The sequence below is a fragment of the Canis lupus genome, chromosome 9 (genome assembly GCF_011100685.1).
Source record: "Canis lupus familiaris isolate Mischka breed German Shepherd chromosome 9, alternate assembly UU_Cfam_GSD_1.0, whole genome shotgun sequence".
Taxonomy (NCBI): Eukaryota; Metazoa; Chordata; class Mammalia; order Carnivora; family Canidae; genus Canis; species Canis lupus.
The window spans coordinates 56,384,284-56,401,995 of NC_049230.1; the positions used below are offsets into that span (position 1 = coordinate 56,384,284).

At 44.0% G+C, this 17,712-nt stretch overlaps 2 protein-coding genes across 13 annotated transcripts in view; one reads left to right on the forward strand and one right to left on the reverse strand.

Moving 5' to 3' along the window:
• The window catches only part of RALGPS1 (Ral GEF with PH domain and SH3 binding motif 1), a 295,437-nt gene that overhangs the window by 216,894 nt on the left and 60,831 nt on the right, over positions 1 to 17,712 (reverse strand). For all 12 annotated transcript variants that reach the window (XM_038549311.1, XM_038549317.1, XM_038549310.1 and 9 more), the window contains one exon: positions 13,901 to 13,951. In XM_038549311.1, the coding sequence (XP_038405239.1) occupies positions 13,901 to 13,951 (51 nt within the window). The remainder of the gene's footprint in view (positions 1 to 13,900; positions 13,952 to 17,712) is intronic.
• LOC102156506 (leucine-rich repeat transmembrane protein FLRT3-like) lies at positions 7,638 to 9,593 on the forward strand. The gene is given in 5 exon segments (XM_038549321.1): positions 7,638 to 8,002; positions 8,004 to 8,152; positions 8,155 to 8,410; positions 8,412 to 9,019; positions 9,022 to 9,593. Coding segments are annotated over 5 exon segments (1,902 nt in total). The 5' UTR covers positions 7,638 to 7,685.

The following is a 17,712-nucleotide window of genomic DNA, read 5'->3' on the forward strand; positions in this document are numbered from 1 at the left end:
ATCTCTGACTTCTCTCAAACGAGAAGAAATACCTTGTGAGCTTCTGCCATGTGCTGGGCCATCTGCCTGGGACAGGTATCATTTCTACTTTACTGATAAGGAAACATGCAAGAGCCTGGCACGACCACACAGCTAGCAAGTAGCAGAGCCAGGTTGCAAATGCAGACCTTCCTGCCTCTGAAACTTGGGGTCCTCCAGCCACACCAAACTGCCTGGAATCATGCAGCTGCTCCTAATAGAGTCCCCACAAACCTTGTTTTCCTTGCAGACAAAATCACAACCAGGCATCAAGTCCTCAAGGATAAAAACAGCTGTTCACCAAAGGTTCTGTTTTATGTTATTAATTCATTTAAAAGGAAATTTGGTTTCTAACCAGCACTATTGTCATATCCACACCCAAGAAGAGAGGAAAAATAAGTCTGGAAGGTGCAAAGTGTTGGTTTCATTGGATCAAATATGCTGCTGGCCTAGGACTGCAGCCAGACCTGATTCCTGCCTGGGCACTGCCCACCACCACCCTCCCCGCAACCCTGCCACCAGCCACCTTTCAGACAAGTGTTTTTCTGGGGCTCAGGGAGGGATTCCAACCCCTGCCTCCATCATAAATGGAGTTGGGGCAAAGCTTTTCCCACTTGTTTCCATTGTGACAAGAAGTCATTACGATGGGGAGAGTAGCTCTGGGAAATGAGAAGCAAGTAACAAATACAAACTCAGAACAGTCACAAAGGAGAAAGGCGGCTGCTCAGGCTTCTGGTGCAAACATCAGAGCTGATAAGCCTTATTCTGGGAGCCTCCTACCCCATATCTTGGCCCCAACTGGAGGGAACCTAGACCACCTCCTACTACCTAATTCAGTGTTTTGAACCAAGGGGGGCACTATAGCACAGAATCAAAGAGAAGGTTTCAATGAGATATTATCATTATTATCAGGGCCACATCCTAAATGTATTCAGTAAGTAACATTAGGATCAGGCACTGTGCTGGGTCACAGGATATGGAGGGGTTTATAGTATTGGCATGATCCCCACATCCATGGAGTTTATAATCTAGGAGGCAGAGAGACTGGAAATAACTAAATATTCAAATTTAAAGGTGCTAAGCACAGCAAGTAGGAGACAGTGTGGTGAGCATAAGGGGAACCTGCACAACTCCCAGTCTAGTGTTCCCAGCTGCTCACTCCATTTCTGGGATGGGGGAACCAGGGAGGCTGTGGGCAGCATGGAGCAGCAGCAGGCTTGAGCTGCTTGAGGCCGGGAGGTCTGCTACTGGCCCCTCACACCGCCTGGCTGGCAGTGTAAAAGAGATGTGCATCTGAGGAGCAGTGGGGAGCCTCAGAGGGATCTAGGTAGGACTGTGCCCAACTGTGGCTTTAAGAAAGATGTCTCTGGATGCAAAAGGAGATTGGGAAGCTGGATTAAGTATGAGGATATGCGATCAGAAGAGAGGTGGCAGAGACTCAGGCTAGGCTGGGGCAGTAGAGGGAAATAAACAGTGTCAGAAAATTGCCCAGTAAAAAAAAAAAAAAAAGAAAAGAAAAGAAAATTGCCCAGCATGTGACCTGACAGAGGAGTTTTAATGATGTCATCGAAACCAATCTCCTCTTTACAAATAACTGCCTGCTGGCAACGAGCTTCTCTTCTCCTAGGGCCAAACGCTGTGATTCCAAGGAGCAGTAAAGACACACAGGGTTTGTCTGACATCCAACACTGACCTCGGCTTTCTGGAATGCCCGCTTCTTCAGAGCAGGCAACCCAGCATCCAGACAAAAGGCCAGAGGGTCAGGTTCCTGAACCCACAGACAGTGTTTTCCTGCATTGCAACGTGTCATGTGGCCCAGAGAAAATGGTGTACTTCAGCAGGGAGTCTTCCATTTCTACAGGCCAGCCCTTCTGTAAACCAACAGATGCAGGTCAAGTCACGCTCAGAGACCTCAAGCCCTGGGGCAGGAAGGGTGAAGGCAAACCTCTCTAGAGTAAGTGTCCCACAGGGATGCAAGCTCTCTCTGGACAAAGACTCTTTGCTCCCAAAACATTCATTAATGCTGCTCCCTTCCTCAATCTAAGCTGTCTGCCTTTCTTTGTAACCCCCTGCTTCCCTCCAGGGCCACAGTGAGGTAAGCAGAGGATTACAAGCCTCCCCAGACCAGCTGTTGCCTGCCTTCCGCTAACAATGAGCTCTTGACCTGTGCCTTGAAGCCTGGTGGCAGGTTCTGGTGACATACTGGTCCCTTACCTCATACAGCTCCAGTCTAGGCCCACAGCTGTATCCTGGGGTACCTCCTGGCACCTCCATCTCCCCTCCCTCCACATTGCTGTCAGCACCCTTACCTTTGGCTCTGGTCCACAGTCTCCTCCTCCCAGTCTCCTGCCATCATCTCCAGAGACATCACTAAACTGGGTGGTGGGCCTTCTCACCCCTGGGTCACACCACACCCCTCCTCTTCCAGGAGAGACCTTCATCGTCTTCTGCTGCAGCTCCCCAAAGGCTCAGCCACATCCCATCAAGCACAGTCTCTAGAGCCACCCCACCTCACAGATCCTGCACTCTGCCATCATTCTCCCTAAATGATCTCCTGGCCTCCAGCTGGTTCTCTGACTCCACACCAAATCTACGCCTCCCCCCGGCTTGACCTCTGGTCCCTCAGTCCTTCGTGAGTCTTCCAAGCCATCAGCCCTCTCCAGCCCTTCCGGCCTCCCTCCCCCAGGGTAAATGTTACCATGCCCCTGCTCTGCTTCCAGGCTCCCTGGGCCTCCTCCTCTGCCTGCTGCTCTTCCTTCTGTTCCATGAATGCACAGTCCACTCCCCTCTCCTGTTTCTTCTTGCCTAGGACCTCACAGCAGCCTCATCACCAGCCTACCACCAGGCCCCCTGCCCTCCAGCTACCACCTTGCCTCACACACACTATTGCAAAGCTCCTAACCAATCTCCTAATTCTGGGTGGTTCTGTCTCCAGCATCAAGAATGAACTTCCTAAAATACAGTTGGTCCAAGTCATTCTCTTTTTGAAATCCCTCAGTGGATCCCTGAGCCCAACAATGTAGAGCTCTGCCTCCTGCCCATTCCTACCACCCACTCTCCTTGACACCTCTACATCCCCAAAATACTTGTGTACTATATGTTCACACATGTGTTCCCCCCTCTTGCTGAACTGTGCACCCCCACCCCCTGTGTCCCCTTCATCTTTGTCTCTCCAGCAGAGAGCATAGCAGACTGATGAATGAATGACTGAGTGAACAAGTGAAGGTCAGTCGCCCCTGGTAGTGGGGATGGCAGCAAAAAGGCTGGAGAAAACACAGGCACATAGAGAAACTTTCCATCTCACTGAATTTGGTACCTACTAATGCTTGTTTCCTTCCTACTTAGGCCCATGAGACACCCATCCACATGCCTCTGTGACCCTGCATGCCCCCAGCTTCCAGTGGGCAAGAGAATGACACACTGGCTTCCGGTAAGTCCCTGTTATGCCCTCAAGAAGCACAGAACGGAGAGAACAGCAAGCTCGCCTTTTCTTCTCCCCAGCCACCCAGCACCAAAAGTAGCGTTACATTTCGCTAAATATATTATCTGCCTTTTCGAGTTCTTCATTCCGCCTGAAATGCCCTTCCTAACTCTCATCCCTTTCCCCAAACCACCCATAAAATACAATCCCTTTCAGCCTTCCAGGCTCAGTGCCAATGCGCCAACTCCAAGGCAGAGAGACCCTCCCTAACGATGTCCACAGGGTCAGGGGCACCATGGTGTGAGTCTTCATCTAGACCTCAGCCTCATGGCCATCCAGGGACCAGGATGTGAACTCAGACCTCAAGGATTCCCGCAAAAGTGCTCTTACCCACTATGCTCTTCAGAGCATCGCCTCCTTGGGGCCAGTGGCTCCCACAGGGTCACTATCGAGTGTACTGCTGAGCACAACCTCGTGTCCGTAATGCACACAGTCTATTCACAAACTGCGCACCAGAGAGGGCAAACAGCCACAAGCCATCAGGAACTTAAAGCATGCAGGTACCAAACAAAGTTCTTACAGACCCACTGTAAGGTAGAAATGGTGATTTCCCCCATTTTACACAAGAAAACTGAAGCACTGAGAGAATGAGTAACTTGTCCAAAGTCCGAGCTCCTCAGGGTGAGGCCAGGACTCAACCCTGCTCTTGAGCACGTGCAGGTAAGTGGACCCAGTAGCCCAATGTGGACAGAGCTCTGGGCTGAGGAAACACACACACTGTGCTCATTTTCAGTACCTTCTAGGAACAGTAGATCCCCACCACCCAGCACTGCTCTCCACTGATATCAAAACCAAGAACAAAACCAGTTCTGACAGTTCGACTGGCCTCTGCGAAACTGCTAAGCCTCCAATTCATGGGCTGGGGATTGGGCCTAATGACAGAGAGATGCAAGAGGGGACAAAATGCCACCCTGCAAATGTACCACACAAGGTTGCTGCCTCCAGGAACCCTAGAAAGACCTCCTTCAGCCCAAGCCCTGGCAGGCAGGAATCCACCTAGTCCTGGAGACCCAATCCAACCAATCCAGTGATGGGGTTCTGGGCCACAGCATACAAGTTAAGCCCAGCTGTGAGCCATTATTCTGCAAAGTTGTATCTGCATTAGCTAGCCAATGTTTGATAAAACTGGTCACTTGCTGAAGTCACCAGGAAACAGGGCAGTGTGGTTCTCTATTTGCTAACTTCCATTTTCCTTGTTCTCTGCCAATCCTTAACTCACCGTCTGCCAAGCTTCCTCTAAGCCCTGGGATGATGCTCTTGCGGTCTCCCTTGCAGAAACAAGCAGAAGCCACAGTTCTACCCTCAGTTATCAACAGCATTTGGAAATTTGAATCTTCAAAGGCTGAGCTCACCAGGCAAAACCCCTTGTTTTGGGGGAAGCGGTTCCACCACAAAACAGGCACCCTGGTAATAATGTTCCCTTAATTGGTACACCCCCCTCCCTTAGCAAGGGGCCTAAACACAGACAGATTAACATTCTGCTCCTGTGCTTCACTCATTCATTCCTCCTCCACTCATTCAACAAATAGTTATTGAGTACCCACTGCATTCCAGGCACTGGAACCCAACAGGGTCTCTCAGGAGGCAGACTCTAGAACCAAGTGAGCATAACCCTCCTTTTCCTCCCTGGTGCTCCCAAAAGCCATCTGGGAAAGTGAAGAAGGGGGGCCCATGTGGGTATGGAAGTGGTACAAAGGAGGAAAGACGAAGAAGAAAAGGTACTAAAGACAAACAGAACTGCAAAGAAATGTTAAACTATAATCCATACTCTGCTGGTTAATATTAATCTGATATTATTATTTTTAAATAATATAATGTATGTGTATACAATGAGATAATACAAAAATGCAATTATTTAATGTTGTTAGAAACCCAAACCTAGGATCCCTGGGTGGCGCAGCGGTTTGGCGCCTGCCTTTGGCCCAGGGCACGATCCCGGAGACCTGGGATCGAATCCCACATCGGGCTCCCGGTGCATGGAGCCTGCTTCTCCCTCTGCCTGTGTCTCTGCCTCTCTCTCTCTCTCTCTCTGTGACTATCATAAATAAATAAAAAAAAAAAAATTTAAGAAACCCAAACCTAAAAAAAAAAAAAAGAAAGAAAGAAACCCAAACCTGTCAGTGTAAAAGAAATCATAAGAAAATAAAAGGAATTAAGCTCATAACACTGTAATAATGTTAGATTTGAGTTGGAAAGATCAACATTATATCAGTCACATGTCCACAAGATAATGTGATATAACAAACAACCCTCAAATCTTAGAGGCTTAAAACAGCAATATTTATTTCACACTCAGGGGGTGGGTAGAATGGCTGCAGTTCAGCCAATCTCCACTGGCCTTACTGGGGCAGGGGCAGGTTAGGCTGGAATTCAGGCTTTGGGTTAGATTCAGGTCATCTACAACATCCTCATTTTGGGACTCGGGCTAAACAAGCAAGAATCATCCATATATCATGGAGATTAGAAGTTCTGAGAGGGCTTGTCATGTCTCTCACTCACCACGTGCATGCTATCACTTGTGCCCAAGGCACACGGCCAAGCCCAAAGTCAAGAGAATGAGAAATAGACACCACCCACAGGGAAGTCCTGACAAGGATGAAGAGGGAAGGAAGAAATGTGGAGAACGATCACCACCGACCCTAACTATGAACTCATGACTTTTCCTTTTTTATTATTATTATTCTTTTAGAGAGGGAGAGCACAAGTGGGGAGGGGCAGAGGAGGGAGAGAATCCCAAGCATGCTCCACGCTCAGCACACAGCTCAACATACGGCTCAATCCCTCAACCCTGAGATCATGACCCAAGCAGAAACCAAGAGTTAGACACTCAACCCACTGAGCCACCTAGGCGCTCCATGACTTTTCCTTTGAACAAATAAATATTTCTTAACCCTGTCCACCAAAAGAACCTAAAAGCAAACTGCAACCTCCTGAGAGAATCCTTTCACTCAGATCATGGTTTCTGAATATTTGTCTCCAGTAAAACAAACCAGCACCCCGAAGGCACATCTGACTCCAGGTCTTCAGCGGGAATTATACAACACAACACTGATATGACTTGTGCCAAAGAGCAAGGAAGCCATCCAAACCAAGGGGATCCTATTAAAAGGATACAGGAGGTAACATGAAAGGGCTCCCACTGGTTAAAGACAAGACAATTGAACTTCAGACTTGGAGGTGGGCTGTGTGCAGTAAACTGGAATGCTCTCCCTCACTCACTCCTCAGTGCAGGAGTGATCCGAAGCAGGACAAGTTCTGCCTGCAGCTGCTGTTGGCTTTGTGTGCACTGGACGTGGAGCTTGGGAGAGGGGGAGGGTTATCACTCCAGTTCACAGTGGAATTACACCTATAGCGGCAGTATATATGGGATTGTTTTTTCTCGTCTTCCTGGAGATGCTCAGACCCAGTATATTTTAAGGAAGAGAAAAGTAAAGGAAATCTAGTATGCTTCCTATTTTTTCCCATGAAGAATATTTGAATTAAGTTTTACCTCTTAAAAAAGAATACCTGTTCTTATATAACGTGACTACACCAGCTATTCTGAGAAAGCAGCAAGAAGCAAAAGCTGGAAATAGCTATTTCAACAGCAGGTAATCATACCTCAGGATATAGCTACTGTACAAAGTTTATACTCAGATAATCCTGGACAGGAATAAAAGTGGGGGGTAACTGATGGAAAAACCTATTACTATACAGACCTTAGCATCATGAATGGCTTTCTTCATGAGGATCTGAAGTTACTATCTCTGACCACATTGCACAGAAGAGCCAATAAGAATTTTAAAGAGAGCAATTTCTAATAAGGGAATTAAGCTACACAAAAGAAACCTTCACACAGAAACTCTATCAGGAAAAAAAAAAAGTGCATAGGAAGCCATGTGTTCTACATAGTAAGAGCAAGCTGAATTGTCTCTGGTCCCTCCTTTAATGAGCTTGCCTACCATGCTGAACCGTAGCTGGAATGTTCACTGACAACAGCAGGCCTGATCTGGAGGTGTGTGCAGCATAGGATTACATGAATAAACAGTGAAGAACATTTCCAAGGACTGAACAAGAGTTTGTAAGTCCCAGCCCCTCATCAGGAAAATAATTTTTGTGCATTGGATTTTCACTCATGCAAAATTTATTCAAATGATTCAAAAGGGCTCTGACACTACCGTATACAAAGACCTCAACACTGCTGACCATGATCAACCCAGCCTGGAGCATTTTCCTCATCGGGACTAAAATTGGGCTGTTCCTTCAGGTGGCACCTCTATCAGTTATGGCTAAATCCTGCCCATCTGTGTGCCGCTCTGATGCAGGTTTCATTTACTGTAATGATCGCTTTCTGACATCCATTCCAGCAGGAATACCAGAGGATGCTACAACTCTATACCTTCAGAAAAACCAAATCAATAACGCTGGAATTCCTTCAGATTTGAAAAACTTGCTAAAAGCACAAAGAATATACCTATACCACAACAGTTTAGATGAATTTCCTACCAACCTACCAAAGTATGTAAGAGTTACATTTGCAGGAAAATAACATAAGGACTATCACTTATGATTCTCTTTCCAAAATTCCCTACCTGGAAGAACTGCACTTAGATGATAATTCGGTCTCTGCTGTTAGCATTGAAGAGGGGGCATTCCGAGACAGCAACTATCTTCGACTTTCCTGTCCCGTAGTCACCTTAGCACAATCCCCTGGGGTTTGCCCAGGACTATAGAAGAACTACGCTTGGATGATAACCGCATATCCACTATTTCATCCCCATCTCTTCAACGTCTCACTAGCCTAAAATGCCTGGTTTTGGGTGGAAATCTATTGAACAACCATGGTTTAGGTGATAAAGTTTTTTTCAACCTAGTCAACTTAACAGAACTGTCCCTGGTATGGAATTCCCTGACTGCTGCACCAGTAAACCTCAGGCACAAACCAGAGGAAGCTTTATCTTCAAGATAACCACATCAATTGGGTGCCCCCAAATGCTTTTTCTTATCTAAGGCAGCTGTATCTACTTGATAAGTCCAATAACAACCTAAGTAATTTACCTCAGGGTATCTTTGATGATTTGGACCATATAATCCAACTGATTCTTTGCAACAATCCCTGGTATTGTGGGTGCAAGATGAAATGGGTCCGTGACTCGTTGCAATCACTACCTATGAAGGTCAATGTGCGTGGGCTTATGTGCCAAGCCCCCAAAAAAGTTCTATTTGATTGTAAGGACAGTGCAGTTGTAAGCACCATTCAGATAACCACTGCAATACCCAATATGGTATATCCTGCTCAAGGACAGTGGCCAGCTCCAGTGACCAAACAACCAGACATCAAGAATCCTAAGCTCACTAAAGATCAGCAAACCACAGGGAGTCCAGCAAGAAAAACAATTATAATTACTGTGAAATCTGTCACCTCCGACACAATTCATATCTCTTGGAAACTTGTCCTACCTATGACTGCTTTAAGACTCAGCTGGCTCAAACTGGGCCATAGCCCAGCATCTGGATCTAAAACAGAAACAATCATAACAGGAAACGTAATGAATACTTGGTCACAGCCCTAGAGCCTGATTCGCCCTATCCAGTCTGCATGGTTCCCATGGAAACCAGTAACCTCTACCTATTTGATGACACCTATGTTTGTATTGAGACTGAAACGGTACCCCTTCGAATGTACAACCCTACAACCACCCTTAATAGAGAGCAAGAGAAAGAACCTTACAAAAATCCCAATTTACCATTGGCTGCCATCATTGGTGGGGCTGTGGCCCTGGTGATCATTGACCCTCTTGCTTTAGTTTGCTGGTATGTTCATAGGAATGGATCACTCTTCTCAAGGAACTGTGAGTACAGCAAAGGGAGGAGAAGGAAGGATGACTATGTGGAAGCTGGCACTAAGAAGGACAACTCCATCCTGGAAATCAGGGAGACTTCTTTTCAGATGTTACCAATAAGCAATGAACCATTCTCAAAGGAGGAACTTATAATACACACCATAGTTCCTCCTAATGGAATGAATCTTTATAAAAACAATCACAGTGAAAGCAGCAGTAACCAAAGCTACAGAGACAGTGGTATTCCAGACTCAGATCACTTGCACTCATGATGCTGGAGGCCTTGTAGCAGACTGTGTTTCAGTTTTTTTAAACCTAAGGGAAGTGATGGTAGGAACCCTGTTCTACTGCAAAACACTGGAAAAGAGAGACTGGAAAAAGCACTGTACTATACATTTGCCATATAATTTATATTTAAGAACTTTTTATTAAAAGTTTCAAATTTCAGGTTACTGCTGCAATTGATGTAGTGGAGATGCCTGAACACGATTCTATATTTTAGTATTTTTTAGTAATTTGTACTGTATTTTCTTTGCAAATATTGACGTTATAAACCATTTACTTTGTGTTCTACTGAGTAAGATGACTTGTTGGCTGTGAAAGTGATTTCCTTGCTGTATTGAACAATCAGGACTGAGTTCACATGAGATCTTTGTAGTATAACCACAGGCCATTTTTCACTTTGGTATTAATAAAATGTAAAAAAAAAAAAAAAAAAACTGGCTGAATGAGAAAAATTAAAGTTCAAAAAATAGTTATGAAATTATGTTCCAACTATTAAATTTGTATTATCCCAGGGGTATTCGATAAATTAAAATATGTGAAGTAATGGGCAATATCAAACTTGCTGCCTATCTCCATTTTTACTCTAAGCAAAGTAGATATCCTTAAGAAAGCTTTATCTTTTGAACTGAATACATCAGCTGGCATAAAGGAGTATGAAGTCTGTTGTTAAAACCACTGTTAACAAAGTTTTGAGAATGAAGGACTTCACAAATCAATAATGTGAGCATGCTTCTACGTTAGGGGGGAAATTTGTACCTAGGAAAACATGAAAACTTAGACTCCATAGTATAATGAACACAAATACCAGAATTGCATTTTGGTCTTGCCTATACCATCCCAATTTTTGAAAAGTGAATTCTAAAGACATAATTGTTAATGTTTATGTTTTTATCATAAACAATGTCAACAAAGAAACACTTACATGTATTTAAAAAGGTAATGTAACCATAAGCAATTCCCCTCAACAATGCAGAGAAAGTAGTACTTTAAATAAGGAAGAATTTAAAATAAAAATAAATACTAGAAATCAAATTTAGATCCGGTTTATGTGAAATGTTTTAACACTGTACATAAAAAAGTTCAATTTACTTTCACAATGATCAAGAATACTGCCCATTTCTGTCACAGTTTTCCACATATCACATAATGAACTTGTAATGTAACATTTCTTTCTTCCTACAAAATTGTGAGCTATTACTTGTTTAAAAACCACATCATGATTTCTGTTGCCATGATTTTTTTTCCCAACAAAAAAACAAAGTGCATTGTATGCCCTTTGGCCAGTCTTGTATGTGCCTTGATCCAACACTATATGTATTCAGCTTTTAAAACTCGACAAATGGGCAGCCCTGGTGGCGCAGCGGTTTAGCGCCTGCCTTCAGCCCGGGGTGTGATCCTGGAGACCTGGGATCGAGTCCCGCGTCGGGCTCCCTGCATGGGGCCTGCTTCTCCCTCTGCCTGTGTCTCTGCCTCTCTCTGTCTCTATCATGAATAAATAAAATAAAAAAATCTTTAAAAAAAAAAAAAAAACTCGACAAATTTTTCATACTTCCTTAAATATGAAAAATTATGGTCTTATTGCTGAATAAAACACGAAAAAAAAGTACAAAAAAAAAATAAAGACAGGACAATTTACATATCAAAAAGAATAGATGGGATCCCTGGGTGGCGCAGCAGTTTGGCGCCTGCCTTTGGCCCAGGGCGCGATCCTGGAGATCCGGGATCGAATCCCACGTCAGGCTCCCGGTGCATGGAGCCTGCTTCTCCCTCTGCCTGTGTCTCTGCCTCTCTCTCTCTCACTGTGTGCCTATCATGAATAAATAAAAAAAAAATTAAAAAAAAAAAAAGACCTTTACAAAAAGAATAGAGCCAGAGATTCCCTGACCCATTCTAATTCTAGCTCTATGAGAGCAACATCTCCAAGGATGGAGCCTAGGCTTCTGTATTTGTATACAGAGCTCCCCAGCTGATTCTGATGCATAGGCAACACTGAAAGGTACCAGCCCACAGGCTTCCTGATCTTCTGGGAGGACAGGTCACTCACAGTGTCCATCTTGCTCTGATGATGGCCTCTGCTTCCTGAGAAGTCTTGTCAAATTTATAAATGTCCTTTATTCATGTCCCTCTGACTCTGGGTGGGTCAGCCACAATGTGGCAGATATCATCAGGAAGAAAAATAGTTTTCAGTCCACTAACAACAACAACAGCAAAAAAGCTGGGGCAGCTCCCAGGATCCTCCTTTTAGCCACAGTTTTGAAAATGACAAGAAGGACCAAACTCTTCCATTTTTAGTGTGCGTAGATCCAAGACATTCAAGTTTGGGGTTTCTCCAGAGACCTCAAGGGAATTAGTTCTTAATCCTCACTCTGTATCTGAATCACCTGGTTACCTTCTACAAAATTGGGATGACTGGGCCCAGGCCTTGACCCAGAGATCTAGATTCAATGGTCAAGGGTGGAGTCCAGGTACCCCATGTTTCAGAGGCCGCCCAGGTAATTCTGATGTGAGCCACAACTGACAATCACAGCTCCAAGTGAAAATCTTGAAAGCAAAACATCTCTACCTTAATGTCTTATCACATTTTAAAACAAGATATGTCTTGGATGAGGCACCTTCCAAACTTCCGTGCCCTGAGGAAAAGCCTTGGTCTGGCCCTAGTCATGCCTCTGAAGAACTCCCCACCATTTTTCCTCCTATCATCAGCCTGAATGGCCAACCCAGCTTCCCTGGGCACATGCAGGTCAAGGAACCAGGGCTCACGGCAAGCTGGGCTATTCTTCCAGATGCTCAGGACAAGGAATAAAGATCCAAATGTCTAAACGACTCCAGATCAAAGAGAAGCAGAGAAAACGATCACAAATAGCTTTAGACTGAAAACTAAGGCAACTGTCAAACTAATACTCCCCTAAAAATTGCCAAGAGGTAGAGAGTTGCTTTATTTTTTTTAATTAGAGAGAATGGATAATTTCATGTTAGAAGATAACAGGAAAAGATTGGAAGTCAGCCAATGGAAAAAAAAAAACAAACAAACATAGCTCTGCTCCCCAAACCTGATAAGCAAAGCCCATACGTTCATATGCGTACACACACACACACACAGTTATACAAATCACTGCCACGTCTTCCTATAAATGCTGAGTGCAGCTAGAAGTACTAGTTTCCTCCTAATTTGCAGTAGGTTAGATGCCAGCTCTCAGAAGGCCTGGATCCTCTGTCTGTCTTTGTATTAAAATATGCTGCTTTTTCTCAAAACCTTAACAGCTATCATACTCTAAGACGAAGGGCTACATGTCAAGAGAGTTCTGGAATTCACACCATGGTCACAGCAGACACTTTCTGACACATCTTCCCGCTTCTCTAAAATGTGTCCCCTCAGCTATGCCTGCTCATCTTGGCTACATGCTCTTGGCTCAGCTCATGAACCAGCACTAGCCACGTGGCTCACTTGGGCTGGACTCGGTCTGGAAGGTGGCTGAAGGAGGATCATGTAAATGGGAGGCCTTTGGGGAGGCCATGAATGGACAGGAAAGAAGACAGGACAGCAAAAAAGAGGAAAAAGCAGAGGCAAGAGGCAGAGCTTCCATCTTGGTTGGCTCTCCAGCTACCTGAACTCCATGCCCATGAATTCCATCAAGTGCCCCTTTCTCCCTATAATGAACTCCCTTCCTGCCTATTCAACTACTTTGAAATGGATTTCTATTACTTGCCAACACAAAAAGAACCCTGACTAAAACAACCCTAAAGCCTTGTTATCATCTACTATACATTTCCAGGATATTTTTAAAGACCAAAACCAACTTTTTTTTTCTCTTTATTGAATATGCTATTTCTAAAAATGTACACATGCTTTTAATGTAAATATGTATATGCCTTGCTGTGGCAACTGGTTTCAAACTCAGAAACAAGTAAACCACCAGAATTTGGGATCAACAGAAAGAAAGCTCTCCAGAAAAATGCTCCCTCACATCCCCTTCCTGACAGGGACCATTCTCAGCAGGAGGAGCCTGGGGAAAGACGTCAGTGTGAGAAGGCCTGGCTCAGTCATGGAGGCCATGGGCACCCACTGCCCACAGCCCTGACAAAGTGGGCCAGACACAGTGACATTCTCTGCAGAACCCAAATACCTGACTCAAAGAATGAGAAGCACCTGGATGAGCTCTTTCATAGGGGCTTAAATCAATAGTGCGTTTACAGAGACTTCAAGGGAGAAATCAAGAGTCACTCAAACATGGCTGGCTAAATCATCTCTTCCCAGCCACAGTGTTTAGAACAGTCTAAAGGACAAAGTACAGACCTCCGGCTGGATGGCTTTAAACACAGGTATGTCCATTAACGTGATCTGGCTCTGCAACAAAAGAGAATCAGTGTTAGAAGATACTGGAAATCAAAGATAACTTTGAATCTATACAGAGTAGTAACATTCTGCCTGGAAAGAAAAATATCAAGAAAGAATAGAATAAAAAATTTCTAGATTGCCTCCTCTATCCCTTCCTCCTTCGTAAATCTTGGCCTCACACCCTTCTTTCTTTAATGTGAAACAAACTCTCTATTTAAGAATTGATAATAGTCATTTGGAGGGTGGGACTGAGATTAAGGGGAACATTTTTAGTTTGGACATTTTTGTACTATTTGAGTTTTTGTTTCAAGCATGAAACTTTTGTAATTTAAAAAAGTTGTAGACACAATATTAAAAATTAGAATGCTAAACAGAGAGACTATCTATTACTCTAAATTTAAATTTTAAAAAAATTATGGCTTATAGAAATTGTATATTTCTTCTGAAGTCTAAGCCTCCTCTAAATTACATGGTAGGGTGCTACTTGAGATGCATCCATGGACCAGTGCTGGACCGCAAACTATTTATTCCACCAGCTCACAATGAGATAACTACAGAATTTGAGAGCAGGCATTTGGGAACTTTTATAACAAACTGCCACAACGTTTTTATTGTATTTTTTTTTAAGTATCAGTCCCCAACAGATGGAAAATGATTAAAAAAAAAAAAACTGGCCCTTTACCACAGCTTGCTTGCAACACACTAATGTTTTAAATACAGGAAACACGTTTCTAGTTAAAGGCTATTCCCGTCTTTAGCTGCTCCTCAGCTAACAGTAAGACACTGCTGACAATCTTCGCAGGCCAAGGCATGCACTGAGCTGACTTCACATTATCTGCCCATCTCTATGTCAGCTGGAATGCCAGGTGTCAGTTAAGAGACACCTGTGACAGGTCAGGGAAAGGAATGAAAAGGGCATCTGAGTGCCTCTTAACACAAGCCTGCCCACGGCACACAGATCAAGGAGAAGGACATGATGCAGTAGAACGGACTGGGGCTCTGGAATAAGCTGGGCTTGGGTGTGTGTCTGGATACCACTGTTTAAGAGTAGTATTCTCTGTAACACACGATTTAACCTCTCCCAGTCTCAGGTGCCACGTTGAGGAAATGGTGACAATAATCCCTATCTTATAGGATCCTTGGGAAAATTCAAGACAAGAAATACAAAATGCCTGGCATCTGACAGGTGCTATCTCTAGATATGCATATGTGTGCATACATACATACATACATGCATTTGGATAAAGCACATCTATGCAGCACATAAAGACAGAGACAGAGAGCATCCATCAGGTGCCAGGCATTCTGCACCTCCTATCTTGAATTTTCACAAAGATTTTATATATATATAGATATATATCATAAACTCCTGAATAACATGGAGGTTAGGGATGTCAACCCTCTGTTATCTAAAATCTGCATATTGGGGCAAGTGGGTGGCTCAGTCGGTTAAGCATCTGACTCTTGATTTCAGCTCAGGTCATGATCTTGGGGTCATTGGATAGAGCCCTATGTCAAGCTCCATGCTCACCAAGGAGTCCTCTCTCTCTCTCTCTCTCTCTCTCTCTGCCCCTCCCCCCACTCACGCACTCTCACTCTAACATAAATCTATCTTTAAAAAAATAAAATAAAACCTTCATATAATTTTTGACTCCCCAAAAACTTAACTACTAATAGCCTACTATAGATCAGTAGCCTTAATAATAACATCAACAGTTGATTAACACATTTTGTATGTTATAGGAATTATAAACTGTATTCTTACAATAAAATAAGCTAGAGAAAAGCAATTATTAAGAAAATCATAAAGAGAAAATGCATTTACAATACTGTATTTATAAAAAAAATCTGTATATAAGCGGACCCACACAGTTCAAACCTGTGTGTTCAAGGGTCAACTGTACGTCCATGTGTGTTTATATATTTACACTTATATACCATATATATGTGAACTCACACAGATGGGCTCATGTATCAGCATGTGAACTTATGCTTCCTGACAAATACATGAGCTAAGAAATAAGGAACCGTTGATTTGTTTGAATGTTCAAGCATCAAAAGTTGCTCTTCAACGAGGCTGTTACATTGAGTCAACAAATAGTCATGAAAGAAACCTCACTTCACAGATACATCGGAAAAATGGCAACACACACAGTGTGTCACTGTAATCACTTTCCAGGGTTAAGGTGCAGAACGGTGGTTGCCTCTTGGAACAATTTAAAGGTTGTCCAAGACCACTAGGTCCCTGAACAACACAGGATCCAGGCCAGAGCATACCATCCTCAGGGTTGAGCAAGAGAGGGAAATTAAGCAGGTGGCCTCTGTGGAGAGCCTCTTTACCCCTCCAACAGGCTAGTTTTGTCACTAATGGAAGCTCTGCAGAGACAGCAAAGGCACTAGGAATAAAGAAGTTCTTGGGAACCGGGCCCTTTCACCTCTAGGTCTACCCACCAGTGGCAAGGGGGCACTGGATGCTAGCATAAGGAGGATCTGGTCCTCGTACTCTAGGTGTCAAGGGATGACTAAGGCCAGGAAGCCTACAGGTCTGTGTGTCTGGCCCAGAGCTATGTCCTAGGCAGTGCACACACACTGGCATTTCTCCTACCAGACCCATAAAGATTGCTCGCCAAGTCCCCTCACATTTGTATTACTTCTGCCATCCTGGGGAACAGAAAGGCCTTGTGAAAACAGGAGATTCACACTGAAAGCTCAGTGTGAAGACCTTGGAAATCTCTCTCACCACTCAAGTCAACTCCCTATCGGGACCAGCAGAATATTTGCAATGTCATTTAGGATGAGAACCAAAAGTCTGCTAATATGAAAATGAGGAAACTTCCTGTCCATCCTGCCATCACTTCTAGGGTTTGCTACTGAATTTCCAAATGATTTATTAAAATAGTGGCTTTACATTTCACATTTTTTTGGATGGTCCAAGTTTCGAGTATTCTGATTCCTGCTCGGCCCCTAAGTCAGAAAATGTATTCAGGTATTTTATTCCAAACAAACAACAAAAGAGATCACCAAACTTAAAAAATACTGGCTGGTCCCAAACACACAATCTGAGGGTTTTCAGAAGACTCTCCCATTTCCATCCTCTCAATTCTAACCAAAAAAAATGAGTACAAAACAATAATATGTCAATACATAGGTAAAATCATCAGATTATAAATTTCACGTCATTTTACCACAAAGCCAAACACACATGGAAAGGTTGCTGATGAGCAGTCCTTCCCAAGAAGTATGGGCACTCCAAAGTAGGCAGTTTTATCAGAAAGGGAGGGTGTGGGTAGGGGTGGAGACTTGTCAGGTCCTGTGCCCCTTCAGAGCAGCTCTCAGCCTCATGAGACTTTGACCCTCCCGCGGGGGAGATTCCCAGATGGGAATCTGGGGCAATGGGGCAATGGGGCCATCTGGTCTAGCAGCAGCATTTCTCGTGATAAGCACTGGGCATTGCATGTAAGTGTTAAATATCTATATTGTACACCTGAAACTAACATTACACTGTTTGGTAACTAACTAGACGATAAGCAAAAACAATGAATGAATGAATGAATGAATGAACGAACGAACAAACGAACAAATGAAATCTGTAACCCTGCCATAGTGAGGCACACATGCCTGGACTGAGGAGCACACTCATGAACAAGTCTCTCAATGGCTTCTCCTTATTTTTGGAAATAAAGCCTTAATACAGGATATCCAACGAAGCTAGTCACCATGGCAATGCCTTCTTTATCCTAACTACAACTCCCATCTCCTCCTTCTAGTCC